Below are 23,414 nucleotides of genomic sequence, written 5' to 3' on the forward strand. Positions count from 1 at the left end.
TTTCTTACATTGATGGTCAGCAATGGTTGCAGCCCTTCACAAATTAAATGTGACACTTGTTGTCTAGACTACCCTACCCTCCCCCTCATGTTCTTCCACATATTTCTGCTGGTCGTATTATTTCAATATCTCTCTCTTTCTCTCTCTCTATCTATCTTTGTGTGTGTATGTGTGACATCTCTTGGTTAAGATATATTTTCTTAGACATAGAGGAACATTAAAAGGTGTCTACCATAAATATATTTCCAGTGTGTGCATCTAAGATTAGGTTCAAAAGACAAAAAAGTGGATCGCAATAGCACTCCCAAAGTTACAAACAAGTAAAAGAGAGGTGCCTAAATATTTCAACAGCAAAGAGAGAAATAATATTCGGAAGGACATATCAGTTTAACCATGTAGCATAATTTTTTACACATGGACTAAATGACTTCAACCCTGATGTTAAGGCCTAGACAATTTTACAGATTCTTGAAGCCACAAATAAAATTCACGGAACAACAAAGGTTTGAGATGAACCAGAAAGTTCACTACTGAAGCACTTACTACAGAAACCATTTCGAAGCAGAAAATGATACTCATGATTCAGATGAATATCGAACAAATTTGCAGCACAGTGCATATCAGAAGACAATCTTTCACTTCTCATGCCTATGACCATTAGCTTTGCTTCAGAGGGGGGCTGGAGGTGAAGCATCAGATCTGGAGAAACTAGGCTTTGCAATCTCCACATAGATGAACCTGCCATTCAAATACTAAGATAAAAGTGGATTTAAGCTTTCAAGACACGAAATGTTCAACAAATTCATATTCAAATTTACAGAAGTTTTCAGACCTTCCTGTCCATGTGCTTCACAGCATGGCATCTTCTTGGCATGAGTATTGTATGAAAACATATCCCTTTGACTGCTTGGTGGCCTTAATCTTTGCAAACTTAACTGTTGACACTAGGATAAGCAATCATAAGGAATGGTAATCTTACAAGGATTGCAAACAACCCTAGATCAAGCATAGCTGATATATGAGGCAAGCAATGTCATAACCCATTCCTTCTGCGAGGTGGCCAAATTGTGAAAATACATTACACAGGGTGGTCAAGAGGTAGAATATGACAAATCTGCACCAAAATTATGCCACTTATTGAAAAATAAAATGGATAAGAAACTTAATTCCTAGTACAAGACTGATTAATGAAAGGAAATTAAGACAACATAAATAAATGTTAGGGGACAAACGTAAAAGGAAAAACATTCCTCTATAAATTGTCAACTAGAAAGAATGTAGCTTACAGAAGGATCCACGTACCAAAAAAGAAAGAGACATTGTGGTACCCCAAATATATTTCAAAGGTCAAGAATCAAAGCTATTAAACATAACAAAATTTAATATTATATATTCAACTATTTTACATTTATCTAATATCTATTTTCTAAACTTTTCTTATTTCTTTTTATTTCATAGGTTGCAGAACCTCAACTTTTAGGCTATGTCTCGTATCGTGGACACATGTCAACCATTGAAATCATATCAGTGTCAAGGCGACACTGATCTCAAGCCACCCATGAAATACAACTACTTGCACTTCAATTATGATAATATAAATATCAATAAACTGAGATTTTTCATCCAAATTTCTTTTCAGAGGATTAAGGATCAAACCCTGGAAGTTTCTGGATTCCCATCAATACTAATGGAGAAATCCCCAGAAACGCATGATACAGCTAAAAAGCAAGCAAGGACATGCATTTCAGCTCTCATTTTTAAATGCACTCAAACAAGCAAGGAGTATAAACATCAAAGGATAGCTCAGCGTCTCCTAGATTAGAAGGTATCTCATCTCTCCATCATACTTCAATCTCATGCAAAACATTCCATTCATCCCTTCCTTTGCCTCTCCATGTCTATGTATTTCTCTTATCTGTAGTATATCTAGGATTTCTCTTAGAACAACTAATTGGTCGAGTGTCAGCTTCACTTGACAACACGTTAAAGTGGTTCCACGAAATCTTCTTATTATTGTCCCACACTTTGGCTATGTGCTAGAAATCCAGGCCACTACTCAATCTGGCCAGCATGGCTGAGGACTTCATCATGTTTCAAATTCTTGCTGCACCTGATTTAGCACTACATTCTGAAATGTTGAATCTCTTGATGCAACTTACACTGAATTCCATCTATCCACTGCTCCAACACTAAGATCATCAAGGGGCACTATACCATGTCTCTCCATATGCGACTTATAAGTTTTTGGCCTTATCTCAAATTCCATGATTCTCATTAGCAGAAGGTAACTGCCTCTAGCATGGTACTGATGCCCTCTACCATGGATTGTGCTTTCAAAACGCTTCACCAATCTATCATCCAGAAATAATGTGCTTCTCAAGTAGACAAGCTCCCAGCATCTCGAAAAAGCTTGAGGAGAAGTAAAGCCCAGCAATATACACCGCAGTAGTGATCAACACACAATTAAATTCGGTTCCCACCCTTAAGCTAGCAAATGATGCATGCATTATACCATAAAGTACCTCAATTTATTTTTCATATGAAAATATCCCATTTTTTTGTAATTACCAAAAATGAACCAGAAGCGAAGCGCTATGGCTGGGCAGGGGGACTTGAACTCAATCTATGAGGTCAACTTCTTATGATGCTTCCACCAAGTCAACGAGCTTTGAATTTGCTACAGGCACAAAAGCTGAAGGCGCAGGAGGTCAAAATGAACGTGGTAACAGTTCAAGTGCCGAAGAGAAAGAGTTCCTATCTGGAGAGCGCGGTATTGAGACTCCGGACCAGTTGAAAGCGAAAGTGCTTTGTTGCATTGTTCTATGTTTTATCGCTCTTTAAGGCAGTTGTTCAAGTTTTTTCCTTATTTGAAGCAGCTATTTAAGAGTTTTAAACGCTCTTTTATTACTAAGCAAGTGCAGTTGGCCCTTACTAGTAAAGGGGCTTAGATCAAAGCTTTGGTTTCCTTCTTTTTCGGTAGGCGAGTCAGCTACAGATTGTATCATTTCTTTTTTATTATCAGAAAAGTATCTCATTTTATTTTAATTAGCCAAAATTACCTCATTTCATAAACTACAAAAATTAAGGTTCTTTCTGTTCTATATACTTATAGCTATTATCATCAACTATTTCATTTTGATAGTTTCTGTAGTTACATGGATTATACCTATTTGTACAAAAACATCAGCGATTCCCAATCATTAATACATAGAAGCCAATAAGCATATCTTGAGTTGGTACAGAAATAGGATCTCCAATAGTCGGAGACAAGAGATTCATATGAGTATACATAAGTAAACGAGCTTCTGCTTGAGTTTTCAAAGACAGCAGTATATGAGCAGTTATGATCCCCATCGAAGTCTGCATTAAATCCCTTACAATCTAATGGACGTAAACAAATAGCACATCCCTCCACTAGAATTAATTGGAATTCCTATATGGCTAATCTATGCAAAATAGGTGCTGTATTCAACAATACAGGATGTCCTTCTATAACTTTTTGAAGTATTTCCCATACAATTGGTTCTTATTCCCGAATTTTACTTTTAGCAATCCCTATGTTGGAAGCAACATGTTGTCGGATTAGACCACAAATTAGTTAACCATAAAAATATTTTAGTTAATGGTAGTCTAGTAGTTATACCAAGTTATTATTGCAAATCCAGAGATTTTGTTACTACGAGGGAGAAAGAAAGATCCAAAGATCTGATTCAAAATCATATATTCATCCCCCAACGAGGATTTTCCAAAACATTTGACTCTTTAATCATTGCAGTATAAAGGATTATTAAATCAAATAATATATAGTAAATGGATCCGTTTGAAAATCAATGAATTGTTAGTCGTAGAATATTAATTCCATCAGTCTTAAACCTAAAATTATGATTTTTAATTTTTCTTGTATCAAGGGGTTTATTCATAGGTACTTTTGTTTGATTCGAATTTATAATTGTGTGAATTGTGTAATCTCCAACTACAGATATTGGTAATCGACCCAAAACAATTTGACTATAATTCAATTCATGACTATCGTAGGTGAGAAGCTCATATTCTTTAGTCATTGATTGTTTGAAGACATTTTTCAGCACCTTGGTCCTTGATGTGGAATAAAGAGGATCAATAAAGCGTAATATATAGTGGAATTCTTGACAGTCTCAGAATTTCCCCAGAATGGGTTACAATATTTCTAAGCACTTCAAAAGGCCACTTGCCAAGTTTCGTCGCAATCCGACATGTCTAAGGCAATGCAGACAAAGAAACAATTTTGAAATAATTAGTCTCTAGCATCCTGAAACGAACCCCGTGACTAGAACTATATTTTTGGTGCATCAAATTATTGTGGGACCACTGCCATTGGATCCGATACAGTCGAAAACCCTTATGGGTAAAATACCAAAAAGGGATTGGCCGCACACTATTCCCGTGTGGCCTCCTTGTACCAAATCACCATTAATGGTGACTATTTTTACAATTACGGACAATGAATTTGGAGGCCCATATCTCATTCTTCCTAAGCCAGATCATGTTCAAATTTTGTGAGCGTGTTCGTCTCATCAAGATGAGCATTTCGATATGTGGAATGGCCCTTGACGATGTCCGAGCAAGGAGAAAAGCTAGAGAGAAGTTGTTGATCCGTGAAAAACGTTGCAGAAAAATCAGCAGCAACATGCCTCGCTTGAGCGGCCAAATCACGGCGCTCACAGATCGGATTGACATGATACTAGTTCCATTGTGTGCATAAAGTCTAGGGCTATCTCTAATCTGAACTCCGTATATGATGAACGGTCTGATTTTGCACACGAAGCCAATAAAGTGACTAAAAATTCTGGCACCGAAATTCCAGATTCCGGCCAAAACTCTAAAGTTGCGAAATATTCGTCCGGGTATGAAATCGAGCTGCGTTTGTTGCCATGCGATCATGACAGTATGCTTAGTGTGACCCAATGAAGAAACCATGAATAAATATCAAGGAACGAGCACACTATCGAACTGTAGTTTTCACGATTCATCCAAATTTCACGTCGCATGATCGTGGCTTAAAAATACGATCCGTGACTCGAAATTGGTATCAAATAGATCGCCATGCCCCGCGCAACAAGAGAAAAATCATCTTTCAGTCGAACAGGCATCAAAGTACCCCCGGATCATCCACGAAAGATCATGCAATTTCTAGGGCAGCAATAGGGACTGTTTTTGAGTTCCATATATTGTTGGGCAGGGGCAAAACCATCATTTAGCACCCAATTTTAAAATTTTTTTTAATTCAATTAAATTATAATTATCATCAATTTAGGTAGTTTTTCGACATATACCATGTTTGGAATCAATTCTATAAGTACATGTTAAACACAACTGTCATGGAACCCTTTATTTTTCAATACTCATCAGTAAAGTTTGAGTGTTTTCATGTTCAAATTGTGGGCACGTCTTAGAGAGAGAGGAGAGAGAATAAAAGGTCTGGTACCCTTTGGTGAAGGTAAATTTCTCTCTCCTTCCTCATCTCTCTCTTTCTTTCTCCTCCTCTCATCTCTCTCCTCCTCTCATCTCTCTCGTACTCTCTCCTCTCATCTCTCGTTCTTTCTCCTCCTCTCATCTGTCCCTTTCTCTCTCCTCCTCTCATCTTTCTCTTTCTCTCTCCTCTCATCTAGATCTTTCTTTCCTATTTCTTCTCTAATCTTTTTTATCCACTTCCCTTTTTTTTCTTTATCTTTCTTTTCTCTTTCTTTTTTTTCTTATTCTCTCTTTGTTCTCTCTCCTTCCTCTCTGTTCATGCATGATGAAGTCTATCACCTAGCATTATGGCTTCTTGCTTCAGGGACACGAACAGTGATCCGGGCCTTAACCTAAGTGACGGGCTGGGTCCCTGTCAAAGTTCCTTGTTTTCCCTTTTTTCATGAACGACAGATGCTCATCACTGCCTATGTTTTCTCTCTTTTCTTAATCCTCTGTCATGGGTGGCGGAGGCTCATCGCCACTCATGTTTCCTCTCCCCTCTCACTCCCTTGTTATGGATGGTAGATGCTCATCGCCGTCTCTTGTCTTCCTCTCTGTCATGGACGATAGAAGCACATCGTCGTCCATATTTTCTTTTTCTTCTTAATCATCTGTCATGGACGGTGGAAGCACATTGCCATCCATATTTTCTCTCTCTTCTTCTTGATTGTTTGTCATGGACGGTAGAAGCTAATCGCCGTCCATGTCTTCTCTCTCTTCTCTCATTCTTCTGTCATGGACGGCGGAAGCTCATCGTTGTCTATCTCTTCTCCTTCTTCTTATTTCTATGTCATGGACGGTGGAAGCTTATCGCCGTCCTTGTCTTCTCTCTCTTCTTTCATTCTTTTTTTATGGACTGCGGAACCTCATCACTGTCTAGGTTTTATCTCTCTTCTTATGCCTCTGTCATGGACGGCGGGGGCTGATCGCCGCCCATGTTTGCTCTTTCTTCTTACCCTTCTATCATGAATGGTGGGAGATCATCACCATCCATGTTTTCTCTATCCTCTCTCTCCTCTGTCATGGATAGTGGAAGCTCATCACCGTCCATGTTCTTTCTTATCTTCTCTCTCATCGCCATCCATGTTCCCTTGCTCATTTCTCTCTCATTCTTCCTCATTCTTTTCCTTCTCTCTATCCTCCCCCTCTTTTTCTTTTCTCTCTCATTGCTCATCTTTTCTTCTTCTCACGTGCATGACATCGGTAGTACTGTGCATGTCTATTTTTCTTTCTATTCTTTCTTCTCTCACTCTTACTTGACCAAGAGAGGCTGAGACAAACATTGCCATGGTAGTCTCGTCGTCTAGCAGTATTGCTGTTGGGTTTGTCTTAGTTACCGTGTTCGCTTTACTGCCATGATAGGTTAGCCATTGTATCAGGCTGGCCAATGATCGTTCTGGCGTCTAGTAGTATTACTATTGTGTCGGTCTAGTTACCGTGCCCGTCTTGCTACCACGCCAGGTCAATCACTTGCTGATTTGGCTACTGTGTTAGTCTCGCCACCTAGTCAAAATTCCTTTGATCTATCTTCTTTCACTTATCCTCATACCCTTTCTTTTTTTAGATGTGCACACCCGTGTACATTCGCTCAAAGACAAGATGGGGTCTCTTTCAGCCCACTTGTTTTCTAAAATTAACCATGTGTGTGTATTGCAGAAACAAGAAAATACAGGCCAAGGAGGCGATTCTGAACCCTTTCTGACTTGGGGGCTTTCTTCGTGATCTAAGAGGGCGCCCACAAGAGCCAGCCCAAGTAAGTCCCGAACTCACCTTAAATTCCTCTCTCATCGGTTGGTGTTCTTACCCTCGCTCCTGAGCAAGGTTCCTAAGAGAGCGATCTCAAAGTCCTGGGTTCCCTTGAAGCTCGATACGCATGCCGCCCGATCATTCTGATTCGGAGGGCGAGATGGAGGTACCTAACCATCTTGGTGAATCTACTAGGAACTTACTACCCCTTCATCGGGTCGTTCTGATTTGGCTAGTTTTCCCTTTGTTTTTCTCACACACCACATGGATGTTGGGTTTCTTAAGCCTTTTATCCGAATCGGGGATTTTTTGATCCCCGCATTTGCGAGCGTTCCTCAAGAACAAGTTCCTCGACTTCATTTTCAACCTTCCTTTTGAGCAAAGACCCAATGTCTAGCTCTCAGATCTTAACCTGGATTGGTGTGAGGAGGAACTTAAAGGTCCCTAACTCCCCATCTCCAAGCTCTGGTAGAACTTTCGCCATGACACCCTGCATTGGTGGCACATACGCCATCACTCACAGCATGCACTCTGTCACCGACAAGTCACTTGTCGGTCGTATTGTCGAGGTACGCCGGAAGGCTGCCCAATCCCTTTCTGGAAAAGGCAAGCAAGTTGTTGTTGGGTCGCTGCAAGGCTACCCCCCACATTATTGCACCACCATGAGTCTCTATGCTTTGAGGCTCGACACATCGAGGCAGAGACCCTGGTGCCTCTACCTCTCGTACACACCATAAGGCTCATGAGTCATCCACTAGAGCCACACCTCGGGGCAACCCTTATGTTACCTCTGGTCAAAGTCCAAGATCAGGCCTCCTAGGGCTAGGTACTGCACACGTTGTGCATATGTATCCCACCACTCAGGGCAACACTGCCGTTGCACCAATCCGAGTACAAGGAAGATGAACTCCTTGTCCTCCTACTCAGCACACACTAGCGCACCCTCTAAGGGGCAAGCTTCCATCTGTTCTTTTACAGACATTTGCTCACAGTTCTCGACCCCCTAAGGTCAGACCCCTTGCTCGAGCCCGGGCTGACTCCGAAGTCACACGTTATCCTTCTACAAGGGGCGTACACAAGTCACCGTCACAGATAGCCCCTCGCTCTTGACTCAGGCACCCTTATGAGTCAACCCTTCTCCTGCTTGCCCCTCCTCTTTTGGGTAAGCATCTCCAACCTTGGTACTCGATGACCTTCCCCAAGAGTACCATCTTTAACTAGCCCCATCATCTTAGTCATGTCTCTAGAGCACATAAGAGAGCTCGAGGCATAGACTTGCTGAGAGATCAAGTCCTTCATCCTTCCCAGCTCAGGATGACCCTAGTACCTTGCCCACACCCATTGCTTCACTTAATAGAAACAACTCTTTCTTGCGCAAGAAAGGCTGACCAGCTGCATTCCCAATCGCAAGTTTGACATGAGGTCTATCAAAACCTCAAAGCCAAATGCGATAGGTGTTTGCAAATTCTAACTAGCGTAGCAACCAAGATGGTCGGGGAAACCAAATCTGATGACCTTCTTCACTTGAACCCCTTTTACCCTCTTCAGGTGACAAAGCCTGAAGAAGAAGTCTATGAACCTTACATTGTGGTTACTGTTGTAGAAGATGACCTAGACACTTAGCAGCCACGGTCCCAAGACCGTCGAGAACCGGTCCTCATGAGATCGACATACAATACTCGAGTCCAGTCAGGGCATGCTGATACCTTGCTGACCGATCTGCCACGTGCTACATTGACCAGGTGTCATTTCCCTCAGATTACAAGAAAGGGAAGTTGCCCTTGTTCAATTGAACCACATCCCCAAACCAGCATATTGCCCACTTCCAAGCATATCTCCATCAGTTTGTTGAAACCCTTGATTGCCCGACTTTTTAGTGGTGTATTCGATTTCCCCCAAACTCAGTACATACTTGGGAGGAAATGGAGAAACTGTTTCACCACGTTTCTATGAGGTCGAGAGAGAGGTTCAAACCATCCAGCTTCTCACCTTGACCCAAGATCTCGATGAGCCCGTTGATGAATTGATAACAAGATGAAGAGATTTGACTACTTGCCATCCTAATCTTATGCTTGAGAAGGAAGCGGTTCAAACCTGTGTGCAGAACATGCGACCTGAGATTGCTCTACATGTTGAGGCCTCCAATCCTACTTCCATGTCAAAGATGATCTCTAAATCAGTCCACATAGAAAGCTTGTCATGCCACCACGGTCGGTCACCACAACAGTATGCAAGCTCATGAAATAACCGGGGCAATGGTAGCTCTCGGACTAATACCTAGGGCAACCAACAAAAAGGAGTGATCAATGCGGCCGTCACTATAAGAAATCTAAAGAAGGCTCCCATCCAAACTTTAGACCTCTCTAAAGGGTAAAACACAGTCGTACAACTGAGTACCCCCACCTACGAACCTTAATCAGGATGATTATTGGACTAGGCATAAGAATAAATTCTACCCCTTCAAGAAGGAATGGGTCCCTGCACTACTCTGATTATTATTGGAACAGAATATGATCGAGCTCTCAGAGACCAAGTTCCCCAATCAAGCTGGACTCCATACCAAGGAAAATTACTGTGCTTAACATCGAAGGATCAACCACCCCACAGAAGACTACTACACGTTAAAAGCAATTATTGAAGCCCTGATTCAGAAGGGTCAGATAAAGCTTTAAGTGCTAAAGAAGGCATTCAGGGTGGTAGAAACGTCCCACGCAGTGACAGTCCAAGAGGAAGATAAAGTGCCTAATCTTCTTCGCACCTTGTTCGTTATGATGCTTAAAGAAGGCCTTATCGCACCAAAACTGACAAGGCAGCCCTGACGCCTTGCTTAGGGTACTGAGGACCATTGGTGCCCATACCACCAGAAATGAGGCCACGACCTGTGCGAATGTTCCAATTTCCATGACATAATCGCAAAGAAATACAAGGATGCCAAAAGCCTTGTAATGTGCCAGAAAGTGATCCCTAAGTCATTGCTCCAATGGTGTGAGAGGGCCTCCCAACACCAAACTAGGGAAATGATGATTCAAATCTTGCTGAACCCTCAACTTCCCAACCATGGAGAGTCTACCACGAGTGAAGAACACTCAAGTCCTTAACGCAAGAAGCAATTTGCCAAGCTAGGGCAGTTCACAAGCCTAGCGACACGAATCAAGAACTTCCAATGAAAACCAGGAGAAGATGGGCACCAAGGGCTGCTCGCTGGAGAAAGATGACTGCTCAACCTCCAGTCGATCAAGAATTTCTCATGCCTCTTCCCCCATTGTCATCTTTACTGGATTTCATCCCTAACACGATCATCCTTCCTTTCTCATCATATCAAGAGGATGTCCCCAAGCCATCTTCTCCTCATAGGACGTCCAATGAGGGTGACGACGTTAAAAGCACTCCCCAACGGTCTAAGCAAGGAAAGACCTAAAAGATTCACTGCACACGTCCAACTCTGGTGATGACGTAAAAAGCTACTTAGATCGGTTTGATGAGGGAAAAGACCTTAAAAGTCCCTCACTTACTGACCCTTCTCCTTCTTCTTCTTATGCTTCTCATCCTTCCTCTTCTATGTCTCATGCAAGTACAACCTTGAAGTGTCCAGACTTCGACGCTGTTGACAAAGAACTTGAAGGAACCAATATAAGCAGGACACAATGGAGGCGGTTGAAAAAGACGATGGCCCAGGCAGCTAGATTCTTAATAGTTGCTGATGCTCTAGCAGCTCGAGCTAAGGCAGAACCATCTCTTTCTACTGAGAAGCACAAGAAGTTAAAACTAAAGAAACCTCAGTGGTCCCCTGAGCCTGACTTTGATAGAGGCAGAGATAATCAAGAGGGTAGAGCTTCTATTCTTAAAAAGTCTATCACATGGTGCAGATATCTGAAGCATCACCTAGCACGAGGCAAATGAGTCTGAGATCGGGGAAAACGCTCCAACCTCCACCTCAGAAGCTAGGTATTTTGAACATTCTTGGTCCACTAATTCTCCCTTACCCCAATGCTTCAAACAATACACCCATCCTCTGGCTCCCTGGGCTCCTTCATTCCCCAAGTACCCTGGAGAATTCCTGTATCCTCCAATTCCTTGGGATGCCGTTGGTCCATATACCCAGCCACCTCCTCCACCTAAACTTGCTCCTCAACTCAAACCAATGGCAAGGCCATGAATACAAAAGGCTGACAAGGAAAAAGTGAAATATGATGTGATGGGGCACTTAAGGAAGCTTCCAGGCCTTCTTAGAATCTACGATGCTCTCATGCTCTCTAGGGATTATCGTATGGCTTTCATCCAGGCTCTTCCCGATTCAGAGGTGTATGAGACTGAAGTGGAACCCATTGAGGTGGACTCATCGATCTTGAGTAGATGTATGGTGATCACCTTCTTGAGTAGATGTATGGAGATCACCTTCTCAGGGGATGATTTCACAATCTTCCTCTCTTTGTCACTGGTGAATTACATGCATACCCCATCAACCGAATTATGTTGAATGGAGGGTCACCGATCAACCTTATCCCCAGGACAATCCTCACTCAATAGGGATTAGGTTCTAAAGATCTGACACCTATGCATAGCACAGTTCAGGGATTCAACCTATCAAGAAAGAAGCCGGCTGACACTATCCGCCTTTGTCTCAGGATTGGTGAATTAAACGACTACACTCAGTTTCATGTAAGCGACACAGATACCTTCTACAACATCCTTCTCGGCCGCCCATGGCTCCATGATTAGGGGGTGGTTCCTTTCACATTGCACTAGTGCTTCAAGTATAGTCGAGATGGGAGACAACATACAGTCTATGCTAACAAACGACCATTTCCTGTAGATAAAGCTCAATATGCTGATGTTAAGTATTACTTCACAGATTTTGTGTCATCCCAAAAGCCAAATGATGGTGACTACAAGTCTGTAAGAAAGGCAGAACCTTTGTCACATGAAGATGTTGAGGACATCAGGCGAACACTGGTTGACATGTTCAAAGAAGAGGAAAGACAAGGCAAAATTCTCCCTATAATTCCCCTTCATCTTAGCATGCTATTCACTACCCCTGAAGAAGCTCCATCTTCGCCTAAGGATGAAGCTTCCCCCTCTGCTTCCAGTCTAAAGCCACCTTTGCCAGAAGATGAACTAGAGATCACTTCTGAGATTGAGCAAGTCATGGGGATAGAATTCCCGGCTCCAAAGGTCACCTATACGCCAGACCATCAAAAAGTTCTGCAAGTCCCTATTGCACTCTTGAAAGCGAAAGCGACGCTCCATCCACCGTAGAAGATTTTTCAAAACCCGGTTGCTGTAAGCATAGAGGATGCTCCTCGTCCCACTGTAGAGCAAATTCAGTCCAATAGTCAACCACAAGTCTTGAACTTCCCTAGTTTGGTGGGAGAAGAGTAGTTTGCTAAAGGACAACCTTCTTGCCCTCAGGGATATGATCCCCTAATAGAGTTAAGAAGCGAAGTTCGCAGTCTCCAGATTGGAGGTTATGTGTATCGTTCCAAAACATCTGAAGGAGTTCGTGCCTAAGATCAAGAGCTATAACGGGGCTTGAAGTGAATGCAACTCAAATGGAGGCCAAAGCCCCTCCTGATTGAAGTATTTATAGTGAGAAAGCTCATCAAATGATGAGGAAAATGAATTATGAGCCCTTAGCCAATCAAACGTTAAGGGAAGAAGAAGCAATTGCTCCCCCATTCGAAGTCATTGAAGCCACAACAAATCGCCAAAAGACTAAACAAGGTCTAGGGTATTAGCCCCTTGAGATAATAAACATTTCATGAGGCGTTCAAGCTCAAAAAGAGCATATGAGGTGCAGCAAAGTAAAAGCAGCATGAAATCATGCAGTAAAATCAACCAGAAAAGAAAAACAAGCATTTCATTCATAAATTCAAAATTTTTACAAGTGCGAATAAAGAAAGGACACTCTTAAAAATGATCAATGATCATATTGATCTCTGCTCTTGATGTGGCGAAAGAAGCCTCGGCATGTTGGATACGCTCCTTCAGCTCGCCCACCATTTGAGTGTCCTGCTCCATGGAGGCGGTTTCTGATTCGATGGTGCAAGTGAGTTCTAATAGATCCTCAGCCAAAGAAATATCCAAAGCCCTTCTCTGAATCATCTCCTTCTGAAGATCATCGAATTCCTTTCGTAATTTTCGCATTTCCTCCCTTATTCCACTCATCCTATTGAAGCAAGTTCTCCCCTCCATCTTGAGGTCGAGCTGACGAGCAACCATAGTGGCCTTTTTCTCAGCACAGAAATCTATTCCCTCACGACGACATGAGATTGATACCTCCAAGGAAGCCACCCTAATGGTTTCTTCCTCATGATGCAGTCTTCCCGACCACCAGCTCTCCAACTCATTTAAAGTAGCATCAAACTGAGAAAGGACTTCTGGCGCACTCCAAAAAACAATGGTCGCAGCAGCAAGTTCCCTGAGTTTGGCCAAGGCCTAGCCCAGCTCATTGAGAGGAAGCTCCCTTAAACCAAGAAGGCCTGCACGAATCATTCCTGAAATTATACCAGAAACCCCGCTGAAAATGGGCCTGGATGATACTATTAGGTTTACCATTGCTGAAGAGGCTTCGGTTTCAAGGACCAGGCAAGTAGTGGTGATAGCTATCTGATTCACTGGCTCTTCTGAGGCAATTGTGAAGTCCAGAGCTTTGTGAATCTCAGATCTAGAGGCATCTCCTACCTACACCTGCCTAGATTCCTCAATACCAGCCTCGTCACCTTGACCCTCGCTCGTTGGGCCCACCAGTTCTGCCTCAGCATGCTCCAAAGAAACCTCTTCCCATTGTCTCTCACCCTCGACCATGGCCTCAACAAGTTCAAGGCTAGTATTCCCCCCTTATTTCTCACCCTCCTGAACTGTCACGTCAGTATTGGCAAGTTCAGGAGCTGCTTCTTCCCTTTGGCCTTTATCTTCTAAGACTACTGCTACAGGCTCAGCCATGGCCTCTTCCACTTGCATCCTCTACAATCAAAACTTCTACAACAAAAAGCGTAAGCCCCTCATCATCCATTACCGCAGCCCTTATCTCAATCGGGGCAGTAACTTCCTGAGGGTCAGAGGCCATGTTAGTGTTAGGTTCCTCCCCTTGGGCAATGATTGTAGGGCCTTTAACCTCATTGACCTCCATTGGAATCGGATCTTATTCAAGAACAACCCTTGGATCTGGAGACACCACCCCAAGTTCTAGAGTCACCTCTCGATAAAAAGTGATAATAATCGGCTCGTAGGGGCTAGATTCATCCACTTCAGTCTCTGAAGAAGTAGAAAATAGTTTAGGAGAAGCAGAAGATGATCGAGAAAGTGCAGAAGGTGACATTGAAGGAGCAGCTAATGAATTAGAGGAGGAAGAGCTACCTTCTAATTCCAAAATCAAAGGAAGTTTGACACCCCTACATTTCCGAGCAGGTCTACTAGCCTAAGCCGGTGCACGAGTACCAGTAGGGGTAGAGCGTTTCCTTTGCTTTCCTCCTGCTAGAGGAGGAGTAGTCGCTTCAAAACTCCTTCCTTGAGAAGGGCCTGTAGTAAGTCTACTGTGAGGACCACTCTCGATCAGTGAGTTCAAGTTCTGGAGTGGACTCTCCTCATGACCTGGGATCTTTCGGCCCTCCTTCCATTCAAAGATAGAGTTGAGTTTATCAAAGATGCTCCCAGTCTTTTTCTTCATGGCAAGAAATTGCGATGAAGGGTCATCAGCCGCAATCCCTCGAGGGATCCCAAGAGTCTGCCAATTTCATGGATACCCAATGTCGAAAACCTCTCCAAGAGTGGGAGCATTGACAATCGTCCTCTCTCTAACCTCTTGACACCAATTGTTGTTTTCCCCTTTCCAGGGGTGATCAACTTTCCAGTTCCCCGAGCTGCTAAGCCTCCATTAGCGTGCAAAGCCCTCGGTTACCCGGACCCTTTAATCAAAGTGGGGTAGCACATACTTACTAATCTCTGTCACCTCCAAACATGTGGACCATGGTCCGTACATGCTCTGGTAACCAGCATTCTCAAAGAGTCCCAAGCTCTTCCTTTTTCCCGGTGTTTACTCTGCAGCGGCGCTTTTCGAAAAACACAAAGAAAGGGCAGCGGTGATCTAGCCCATACTGATGGGCGAAGCGATGAGGGAAGTAACCTTCCAATTTGGCACAGTTCAGGGTTCGATAGGGCAAAACCCCCTCTAACACTCAACATGAACATGAGCTCCTTGATACTCGTCAAAGCGCCGTCCAACTCCTTCCCCTAGCCACCCATACACATAATGGATGGGGAACAGAGTCTTAAAATCTCTAGGAAAGGCTTCTCCCCCAACAATGCCATTGGCCCCCTCTTTCCCTTTGTAAGCTTTCCCCCTGGAAATGGCTCGCAGTCCGTGGTAGATGTTGCATAGGACTGGTTGAGCTAGAGCGTACTGACGTCCCCTTGCCATATCGCAAGCTACATAGAGAGTGCTGGTCAGATGTCATCTGCCCCTCCAGGAAACGAATTTGCATGAGAATAAGGCAAGCTAAGTGGCCAAGAAGACGGAATCATCACTTGTCTCAGATTCATAGATGGAAAGCATCCCCTTTACAACTGCCTTCCCCTTCTTTCTTGAAGTAGCTCGACCATCTTTAGGGTAATCCCTGCAAAAGAATTTCACCCATTCGGTGAAGGCTACCCAACTGTTGCTAGACTTAGAATGAAACAATTGGTATATCTAAAAAATTCTCTGAAGATTGGCAGGCGATTCCTCTAGCCCTAGCCGAGCACTACAAAAAATGACCGAGTTCTGAGGCACAAACTCGCCATACATTGCCTCAATGACCGGAAGGCCGCCAATGAAATGAAGATCCAACAAGGATATTCCTGCCTCCCTGTGCCCAAGGAACCATGTGTTGCTAACATGACTCCGTGTCTCTAACAATACTTTAACAATATTGGAGCATCGATCATAATAGCTAGCTGAGCATTGAACTGCTGCTAGGAAAGAAACATGCTCAGGAATGCTTCTGTGTGACCCTAGCACCTCATTTGTCTAGGAAGGTAAATATTGATGCTCCCCCTGCACATGGAAACCAGAAGAAGACCACATCATCCCTTTGGTCTTCACCATTCTCTTCCCCAAAGTGGGTACATTGGCATTGGACGCCACATTCCTATGCATGCAATGAAGAAGGGCCACTCCTTCTTCGATATGAACATTTCCTTCATCATCCTCCCGGACTTCAAAACAAATGGGGTCAGTAACAAAGGTGACGTTAAGAGGCCACTCTGGCCTGCACAATGCATCAATGAGCCAAATGGGCTTGCCCCTCTCAGTAACAAAGGTGACGTTAAGAGGCCACTCTGGCCTGCACAATGCATCAATGAGCCAAATGGGCTTGCCCCTCACTAGACTCTCACCAGTAAATTCACCGGTGCTGACCTCTCCTCCCCTCGAAAGGTTCTTCACATTAGGGATCCGGTGAGAAGGCTCGGCCATCTTATCAAGCTCAAGGACTCACTCTTGTGCGCAGGCTAGTGCCCGCTCTGTTTGCCAAAACCCACTGCTGGCTGCGTTCTCAGATGCTTAGCATTAGCTGTGTTCGCTAATGCCAAGCGCCGGCTATGTTCGTCAATGGCTAGCACCGGCTATGTTCGCCAATGCCTAGCACCGGTTGTGTTCGCCAATGCCTAGTGCCGGCTGTGTTCTAAATGCCTAGCGTTGACTGTCTGCCAATGCTTAATACTGACTATGTTCAGCAACCTGTAGTGCCGACTATGTTTTCGAAGGACTATCACCGCTCATGTTCAAATCTCCCGCACGTGCCATAGATCGCACATGTGTCACCTTGAGCTCCGGTGCGCCGCCTAACAACTGACGATTGTGACATGGACAGACACATGTCCTCACACGAGTTATTTGACAAACCTTCGTCTCTTAGCGACTGTTCACCTTCAAGAGATTGGTCAGTACCCTGTGACCTCTCAGTTTCCCACCGAAAACTTCCACAACCCTAGCTGGAAACCGACTGTGACGCCTCTTTTTCTCCTTCCCACTACTGAAAACTATTGGAAAACCAGCTGAAGTTCATCGACAACAGTGACTTGGACTCTTTTCCTCTTTTCAATAACTCTTGTACCATGGCTAGAACCTTGGCTAGCGAAAAATTGCTTCCCTACTTCAAACCCCGGCACGAAAAATCCCTGTGCTCCTTGTGTACCTCTGGCAATATTCTCTCTTTTACCAGGAGTCCTCTCCTTCTTCCCTACAAATTCCGGCAAACTTCACTAAAGACCTTGCGTGCTTGTCAAAAATTTGTGCTGAAGTTTGTTCTTTCTCTCTCACTGTGAAACTTGCTGTTTTTATCTTCGTTGAAAAACAGTGAAAATGGGGTTTACCCTTTATATAGGCAAAGCTTCCTTGAAATGCCCCCCACAAATCAGGAATTTCAGTCACGTCCTAAAAGGCTAAACGACAATGGGCCAGATAGGGTCGGGCTCAAACCTGAGGCCCGAATAAAGGTTTACCACCGCCCATGAAAACTCAAGCAAACAGAGACCAGGACCGGGTTGGGCTTAGGCCGGAGGCCTAAACATTAACCCGTACCCATTGCTAGATGTGTTCTTAATGATCCAGTATCGGCTGTGTTCTCAACGACCCAATGCCGGCTGTGTTCTCAACGACCCAGCTCCGACTGTGTTCTCAATGACTCAATGCCGATTGTATTCTCAACATCCCAATGTCTGCTGTGTCCTCAATAACCCGCCGCCGCATGTGTTCTCAATGACACAACACTGGTTGTGTTCTAAATGACCTAGCACCGGCTGTGTCCTTAGAAATCTTGCTTCGATTGCATTTTCAAGTTTATCACCACGTGTGTGGTTAGATGCCTCGATCTCGCTCTTCGAATCTAGACGATCGGGCAGCACGTGTCTTGGGTTTCAAGGGAAGAACCGGGAAATTTTTGAGATCTCTCTCTTGGGAACCTCATTCGAAAAAGGGGGCAGGTGTTACTAACCGGTGGGAGAGGAATTTAAAGGTGGGTTCGGGACTTACTTGAGCTGACTCGCATGGGCACCCTCTTAGATCACGAAGAACGCCCCCCAGTAATGAAACTGGCTTGGAATAGCCTCTCTTGGATCGTATTCTGCCGACTCAGAAATGATTGGCCTCATCTTTTAGCTTGTAACCATCCTCTTTGGTGGCGCTTGTCAGATGAATTGAAGCTAACTTCTCGAAGTGGTTTTGCTTCTTCTTCATGAGGAGAGCATTTCTTTGGTTGGTTTGCTTCTTCATGAGGAAGGCATTTCTTTTGGCTTGTCACCGTCTCTTATCCTCAGATGCAAGAGCAACGCTACAGGTTTTGGTTTGTAACTGTCCTCTTATCCTCAGATGCAAAAGCAACACCTTTTGGTGTCAACTGTTTTCTTTTCCTCCGATATAAGAGAATTGTAATCTCCCTAATAATGGTCTTTTTGGCTTGTATCTTATAATTCGTTTTTACTATAATAAAAAGAGTTAGATTTTGTTCAGACTATCTTACTTGCTTTGCATTGAGTCTCTTTTCTTGAATATGCATCACGGATAACACTTCGTTAGATATCGCCCGTTGATTGGGGGCATCGCCTCCTCTCCATTAGGATGTGCCAGTATGTAGCCTCCATTTGGTGAGACCTTTTTTACTATAAAGGGACCCTCCCATTTGGTTCAAATTTCCCTTTACACAGGTCAAGCATAACAATAGGCCTCTTGACGACTAGAACTAGATCACCATGGGCGAATGAGCGGACGTTGACAGACTTATCAAAAGCCCTCTTCATTCTTCCTTGGTTGAGTTCGAGGTTCTGCTGAGCCTCTAGCCTCTTTTCATCGAGTGCATCCAATTCTTGATATCGAAGTTTGACTCTCTCATCTTCGGTTAATCCTTGATGTATAGCGACACGCAATGAAGGGATTTGAATTTCGAGATGTAAAAGTGCTTCGCCCCATAGACCAAAGAATAAGGAGTGGAATCAGTACCATTTCGTGTAGTAGTACGATAACCCCATAGTGCTTCAGGAAGTTTCTCATGCCAGTTCTTCTTTGTTTTTTATACTGGCTTCCTTAAACGTTGCACAAAGTCTTATTGAGGGCCTATGCTAATCCGTTCGCCCGAGGGTGGTACATAGTCGAGTACTTCCACTCAAAACCAAATTGGTTGACCAAGCGATCAATATGATGACCTCTAAATTGAGGGCCATCGTCTGATATAATTCGGTCAGGCACTCCGAACCGATATATGATGTGATGTCGAATGAAGTTGACCACTGTTGTCCGAAGGACTTGCATAAGGGGGACCACTTCGGTCCACTTGGAGAAATAATCTGTTGCAGCTAGAACAAAGACGTGACCCATTGCCGAAGGAGGGTCAATGAGTCCTACAATGTCCATACCCCATTGTGAAAAGGGCCAGGCTCTGGAGGTTGATGAACAAGGCTTGAATGTATTTGGCATACCGGGCACTTTTAGCATAGTTTAAGGAATCAGCAATCGTGGAAGGCCAATAATACCCCAATCGTGTGTCCGTTCATAGAGCTTAGGACCGGACTCGTGTAGTCAACAAATGTCGGAGTGTACTTCTTTTAACGCCTTATTTGCCTCTTGCACGTCCACACATCTAAGAAGAATACCATCAAATGAATGTCTGGAGAGAGCCCGTCCTTCAAAGAGGTTATACTTAGTAGACTTTCGACATACGTTGTTGTGTTTGGCATGATTTTTCGAGAGCCTGCCATGTTTAGGAAACTAGTGGTGGGCTCTCTCCAATCTTCTACCTGCTCAATTTGCATGCATATTGGGTCAAAGAAATCTAGTCCTTGGACAAGTTCCCACCTTGTCCCCCACAAACACAAGCTCGTGGGTCTTGGCCTCCTCAGGCTGAACTCATTGACCGAGCTCGGGTGGATCCTCAAGTCAGTCGAACGACTAACCTTAAAGGTGCACACACACACCATCTTTGCAGATCCGTCTCGGAGCAAGACTCAGGCGGAGTCACGAGCAGGCCCCTCTTCCCTCTGTCGCTCTCTCGTCGTCAGGGAAGCACCTCGAGCCTTGATACTCAATGGTCTTCCCTAAGAGTACCATCTTGAGCCAGCCCTTGGTCAGCCGAGCACCCTGGCCTCACAAAGGACTTTGGGGCAACGGCTTGATTTCGAACAGAGGCCTCCAACCTCCAAGACAAGAACCCAAGCTGCCCTCCATTCTTGGGCCCCACTCCCTGCTCCAGCTCATAAACATGGCCCTCGCCTCTTCGAAGAAAATGGGGCAACCCAAGTCCCAGGCTCTGTTCTAGAATGAGGTCCACAGCTGCCTCAGGATGACATAGAAAAGAGGCCTACAGATCCGGATCAGGGAATACTCCAAGGCAGTTGAGCTCACCACCTCTGACGACCTCCTACCTTGTAATCCTTTTTTCCCTCTACAAATTTTGGATCCTGAGCAAGTCCAAGAGTATTATTCAGTGATCACCACCCAAAAGCAATGGTCTCAAGACCGTCAAGAACTGGTCCTCACAAGATCGGCATACAAAGCCCGGGTCAAGTCAAGGCAAGTTGAGCCCCTCCAGACTGACTTGCCACACATGACTCGCCAACCTCTGCAGTCTGTCGCATCACCTGACTTTAACTCCCTATAGGAAACGGTCAGTGTCATGGTTATCAATGACCCGATCCACGTTCAAGAGGAACAGATCAACAGGTTCGAGGAAATGATGCAAGCCATCCTCGGAAAGATGGAGCGCATTCTTCATCGAACTTCCCTACTGGTGAGGACACAGCTCCCGAGCACACTCTCTCGTTGGTCTCTCAAAATAGCTCTCCTTCTCACGGGGTCTCCCAAACTGACATGAATACTATGGTGGTCCATAGTCTCAAGAACAGGTCTTAGGCATACAGGAGACGCCATTGTAGCAAAAGCCATATCCTTCGTACATCGACCAGGTGTTGTTTCCCCCAAACAACCAAAAAGGTAAACTCTCCCTGTTCAATGGTAGTACGTCTCCTTATCAGCATACTGCCCACTTCCAAGTAGCCTGTCAGGAGAAGGTAACTGATGGATGACTTCCCCTCTCCCAATTCGTTGAGACTCTCGAAGGATCAGCTTTTCAGTGGTATGCTCGGTTGCCTCCAAACTCGATGCGTACTTGGCAAGAATTGGAGGAGTTGTTCTACCAACGCTTCTACGAAGTTGAAAGGAATGTGGAGACCATCGAGCTCCTCATTCTGATGCAAGAACCTGGTGAGCCGATTGACAAGTTCATCACCCGATGGAGAGAGATGACAACCTTCCATGCTACCCCCATGACTGAGAAGGAAGCAGTCCAGACCTGCATATGGAACATGCTTCCCGAGATCGCCCTACATGTCGAGGAATCCAATCCACTGTCCATGTCAGAACTCATCTTTAAGAAAATTCATATTGAGGGATTGTTTAAGCACGGTAGCTCTCGCTAGAAACCCTCCGCCTCAAACTCCCACTCCAGTAGTCAGGGCAATCAAAAGGTAGTAATCAGCACGGCCATCACCATAACTAACACTAAAGGGATGGCTCCTTAGACTCTCGACCACTCCAAGGCAAAGACGCCTCAGGTGGGGAGCAAGCAGCAGTCTTACAACATGGTCCTGCCTCTTAAAAAAAGTAAACGGAATGACTACTGGACCTAGCATCAAAATAAGGTTTATCCCATTGACATAGAGTGGACCCCTGCAGTGCTCCAACTTCTGTTATCACAGAACATAATCTAGCTGCTATAGGTCACCACTATAGAGCCATCGGAGTAGGAGGCAAATGAGAGGTACTACGCCTATCACAGGAGAGTAAGCCACCCCACTCACAACTGTTATAAGCTCAACGACACTATCGAAGCCCTTATCAACAAGGGTTAGATAAAGCTCGAAGAGTTGAAAAAGGCATTCGAGGCAGCTGAGGCATCTCACATAGTCACGATTCAGAAAGATGATGGGGCACCCGCTATTCTTCATTCATTTTAATCCATGATGCTTGAAGAAGGAATCGCTGCTCTAAAGCCGACAAGGCAGCCTAAAGTCCTGGCTCCAGGGACTGAGAACCTCTGGTGCGCATACCACCCGATACGAGGCGATGACATCAGTGAGTGCACTGGCTTCCATAAGCTCTTGGCCGAGAAGATGCAGCAGTGCTAGGAAGTTCAAGGTGACCCGACAAGACGCCCTTACTTTCCTCTCATTCCTATAGAACAAGACCTCCCAACGTAAGCCCAGTGAAACACCGAGCAAGACCCTCTCTAAGCCCTCTTCGAAGCAATGCTCCACTAGGGTCTCGTCACCCCCAAGTCTGCCAGACAGCCTAAGCATCTTGCCCGGGGCAAGGAAAAACTGTGGTGCCCATACCATCAAGTGTGAGACCACGTACTCAAAGACTTCTTTGGGTTCGAGGCCATAGTCACGGAGAAAGTCCAACAAGTCACGGAGAAAGTCCAACAAGGCATCATCATTTGTGCAGTTTTCCCAGAACACGTCTGGGACCTCGCTCCCATCCAAGAGGAAACCACGCTATAAGCCCCTCACAAGCATGTACTGGATCCCTCAGAGCCCTCGAGCTCTCAGCGCTAGGAAGTCTACCATGGATGAAGTAGACTCAAATCCCTTAAATGTGAGGTAGTCTACTAAGCTAGGGCTACTCACCAACCTAACAGGGCGATCCAAACACCCCCTCAGGGATCCCAAAGGAGACGGTGAACACCTAAGTCAACTCGCTGAAGGAATCAACCTCCTCAGCCACCAATTGAGGAAGAATTCCTTAGGCCCCATCATCTGCTGCCAACCTTAAGGGACTTCATCCCAGGCGCAGCTTGCCTCATCTTATTGTCCAAATAAGCAGACGACCCAGAGTCATCAATATCTCAAGAGTTGGCCAAAATGGGTGACGACGTTAAAAGCACCCTACAACGGTCAAAGTCGAGGCATGATCTTAAATACCCCCTGCAAGTATCCAATTCCGGCGATGACGTAAAAAGTTGTCCGGAATGTTCTAACCCTTCTTCTCCTACCCCCTCCTCTATTTCTTCTACAGGTGCAGCTCAACGGTGCTCAAACTTCGACTCTCTAAACAGAGAGCTCGAAGACACCAGCCTCACCATGCCGTAGCAAGAGCGCCTTAGAGAAATGCTCGCACAAGCGGCAGGATTCTCGACAGCCGTTGACACCCT

At 44.7% G+C, this 23,414-nt stretch overlaps 1 protein-coding gene across 2 annotated transcripts in view; it reads right to left on the bottom strand.

The window, feature by feature from the left end:
- Positions 1 to 340: 340 nt before the first annotated feature.
- The window catches only part of LOC110006567 (uncharacterized), a 31,924-nt gene continuing 8,850 nt past the window's right edge, over positions 341 to 23,414 (bottom strand). Inside the window, exons 2-3 of one of the 2 annotated variants that reach the window (XR_016050380.1) lie at positions 833 to 1,114; positions 341 to 752 (exon numbers count right to left, since the gene is read on the bottom strand). Coding sequence is in view for 1 of the 2 variants with exons in the window: in XM_020662433.2 (XP_020518092.1) it covers positions 488 to 738; positions 833 to 935 (354 nt within the window). In the remaining variant the exon portion in view is untranslated. The remainder of the gene's footprint in view (positions 753 to 832; positions 1,115 to 23,414) is intronic. The other variant, XM_020662433.2, reaches the window with a different exon arrangement.

Source organism: Amborella trichopoda, chromosome 2 (assembly GCF_054954075.1).
Source record: "Amborella trichopoda isolate Santa Cruz 75 chromosome 2, AtrichopodaSantaCruz75HAP2 v2.0, whole genome shotgun sequence".
Taxonomy (NCBI): domain Eukaryota; kingdom Viridiplantae; phylum Streptophyta; class Magnoliopsida; order Amborellales; family Amborellaceae; genus Amborella; species Amborella trichopoda.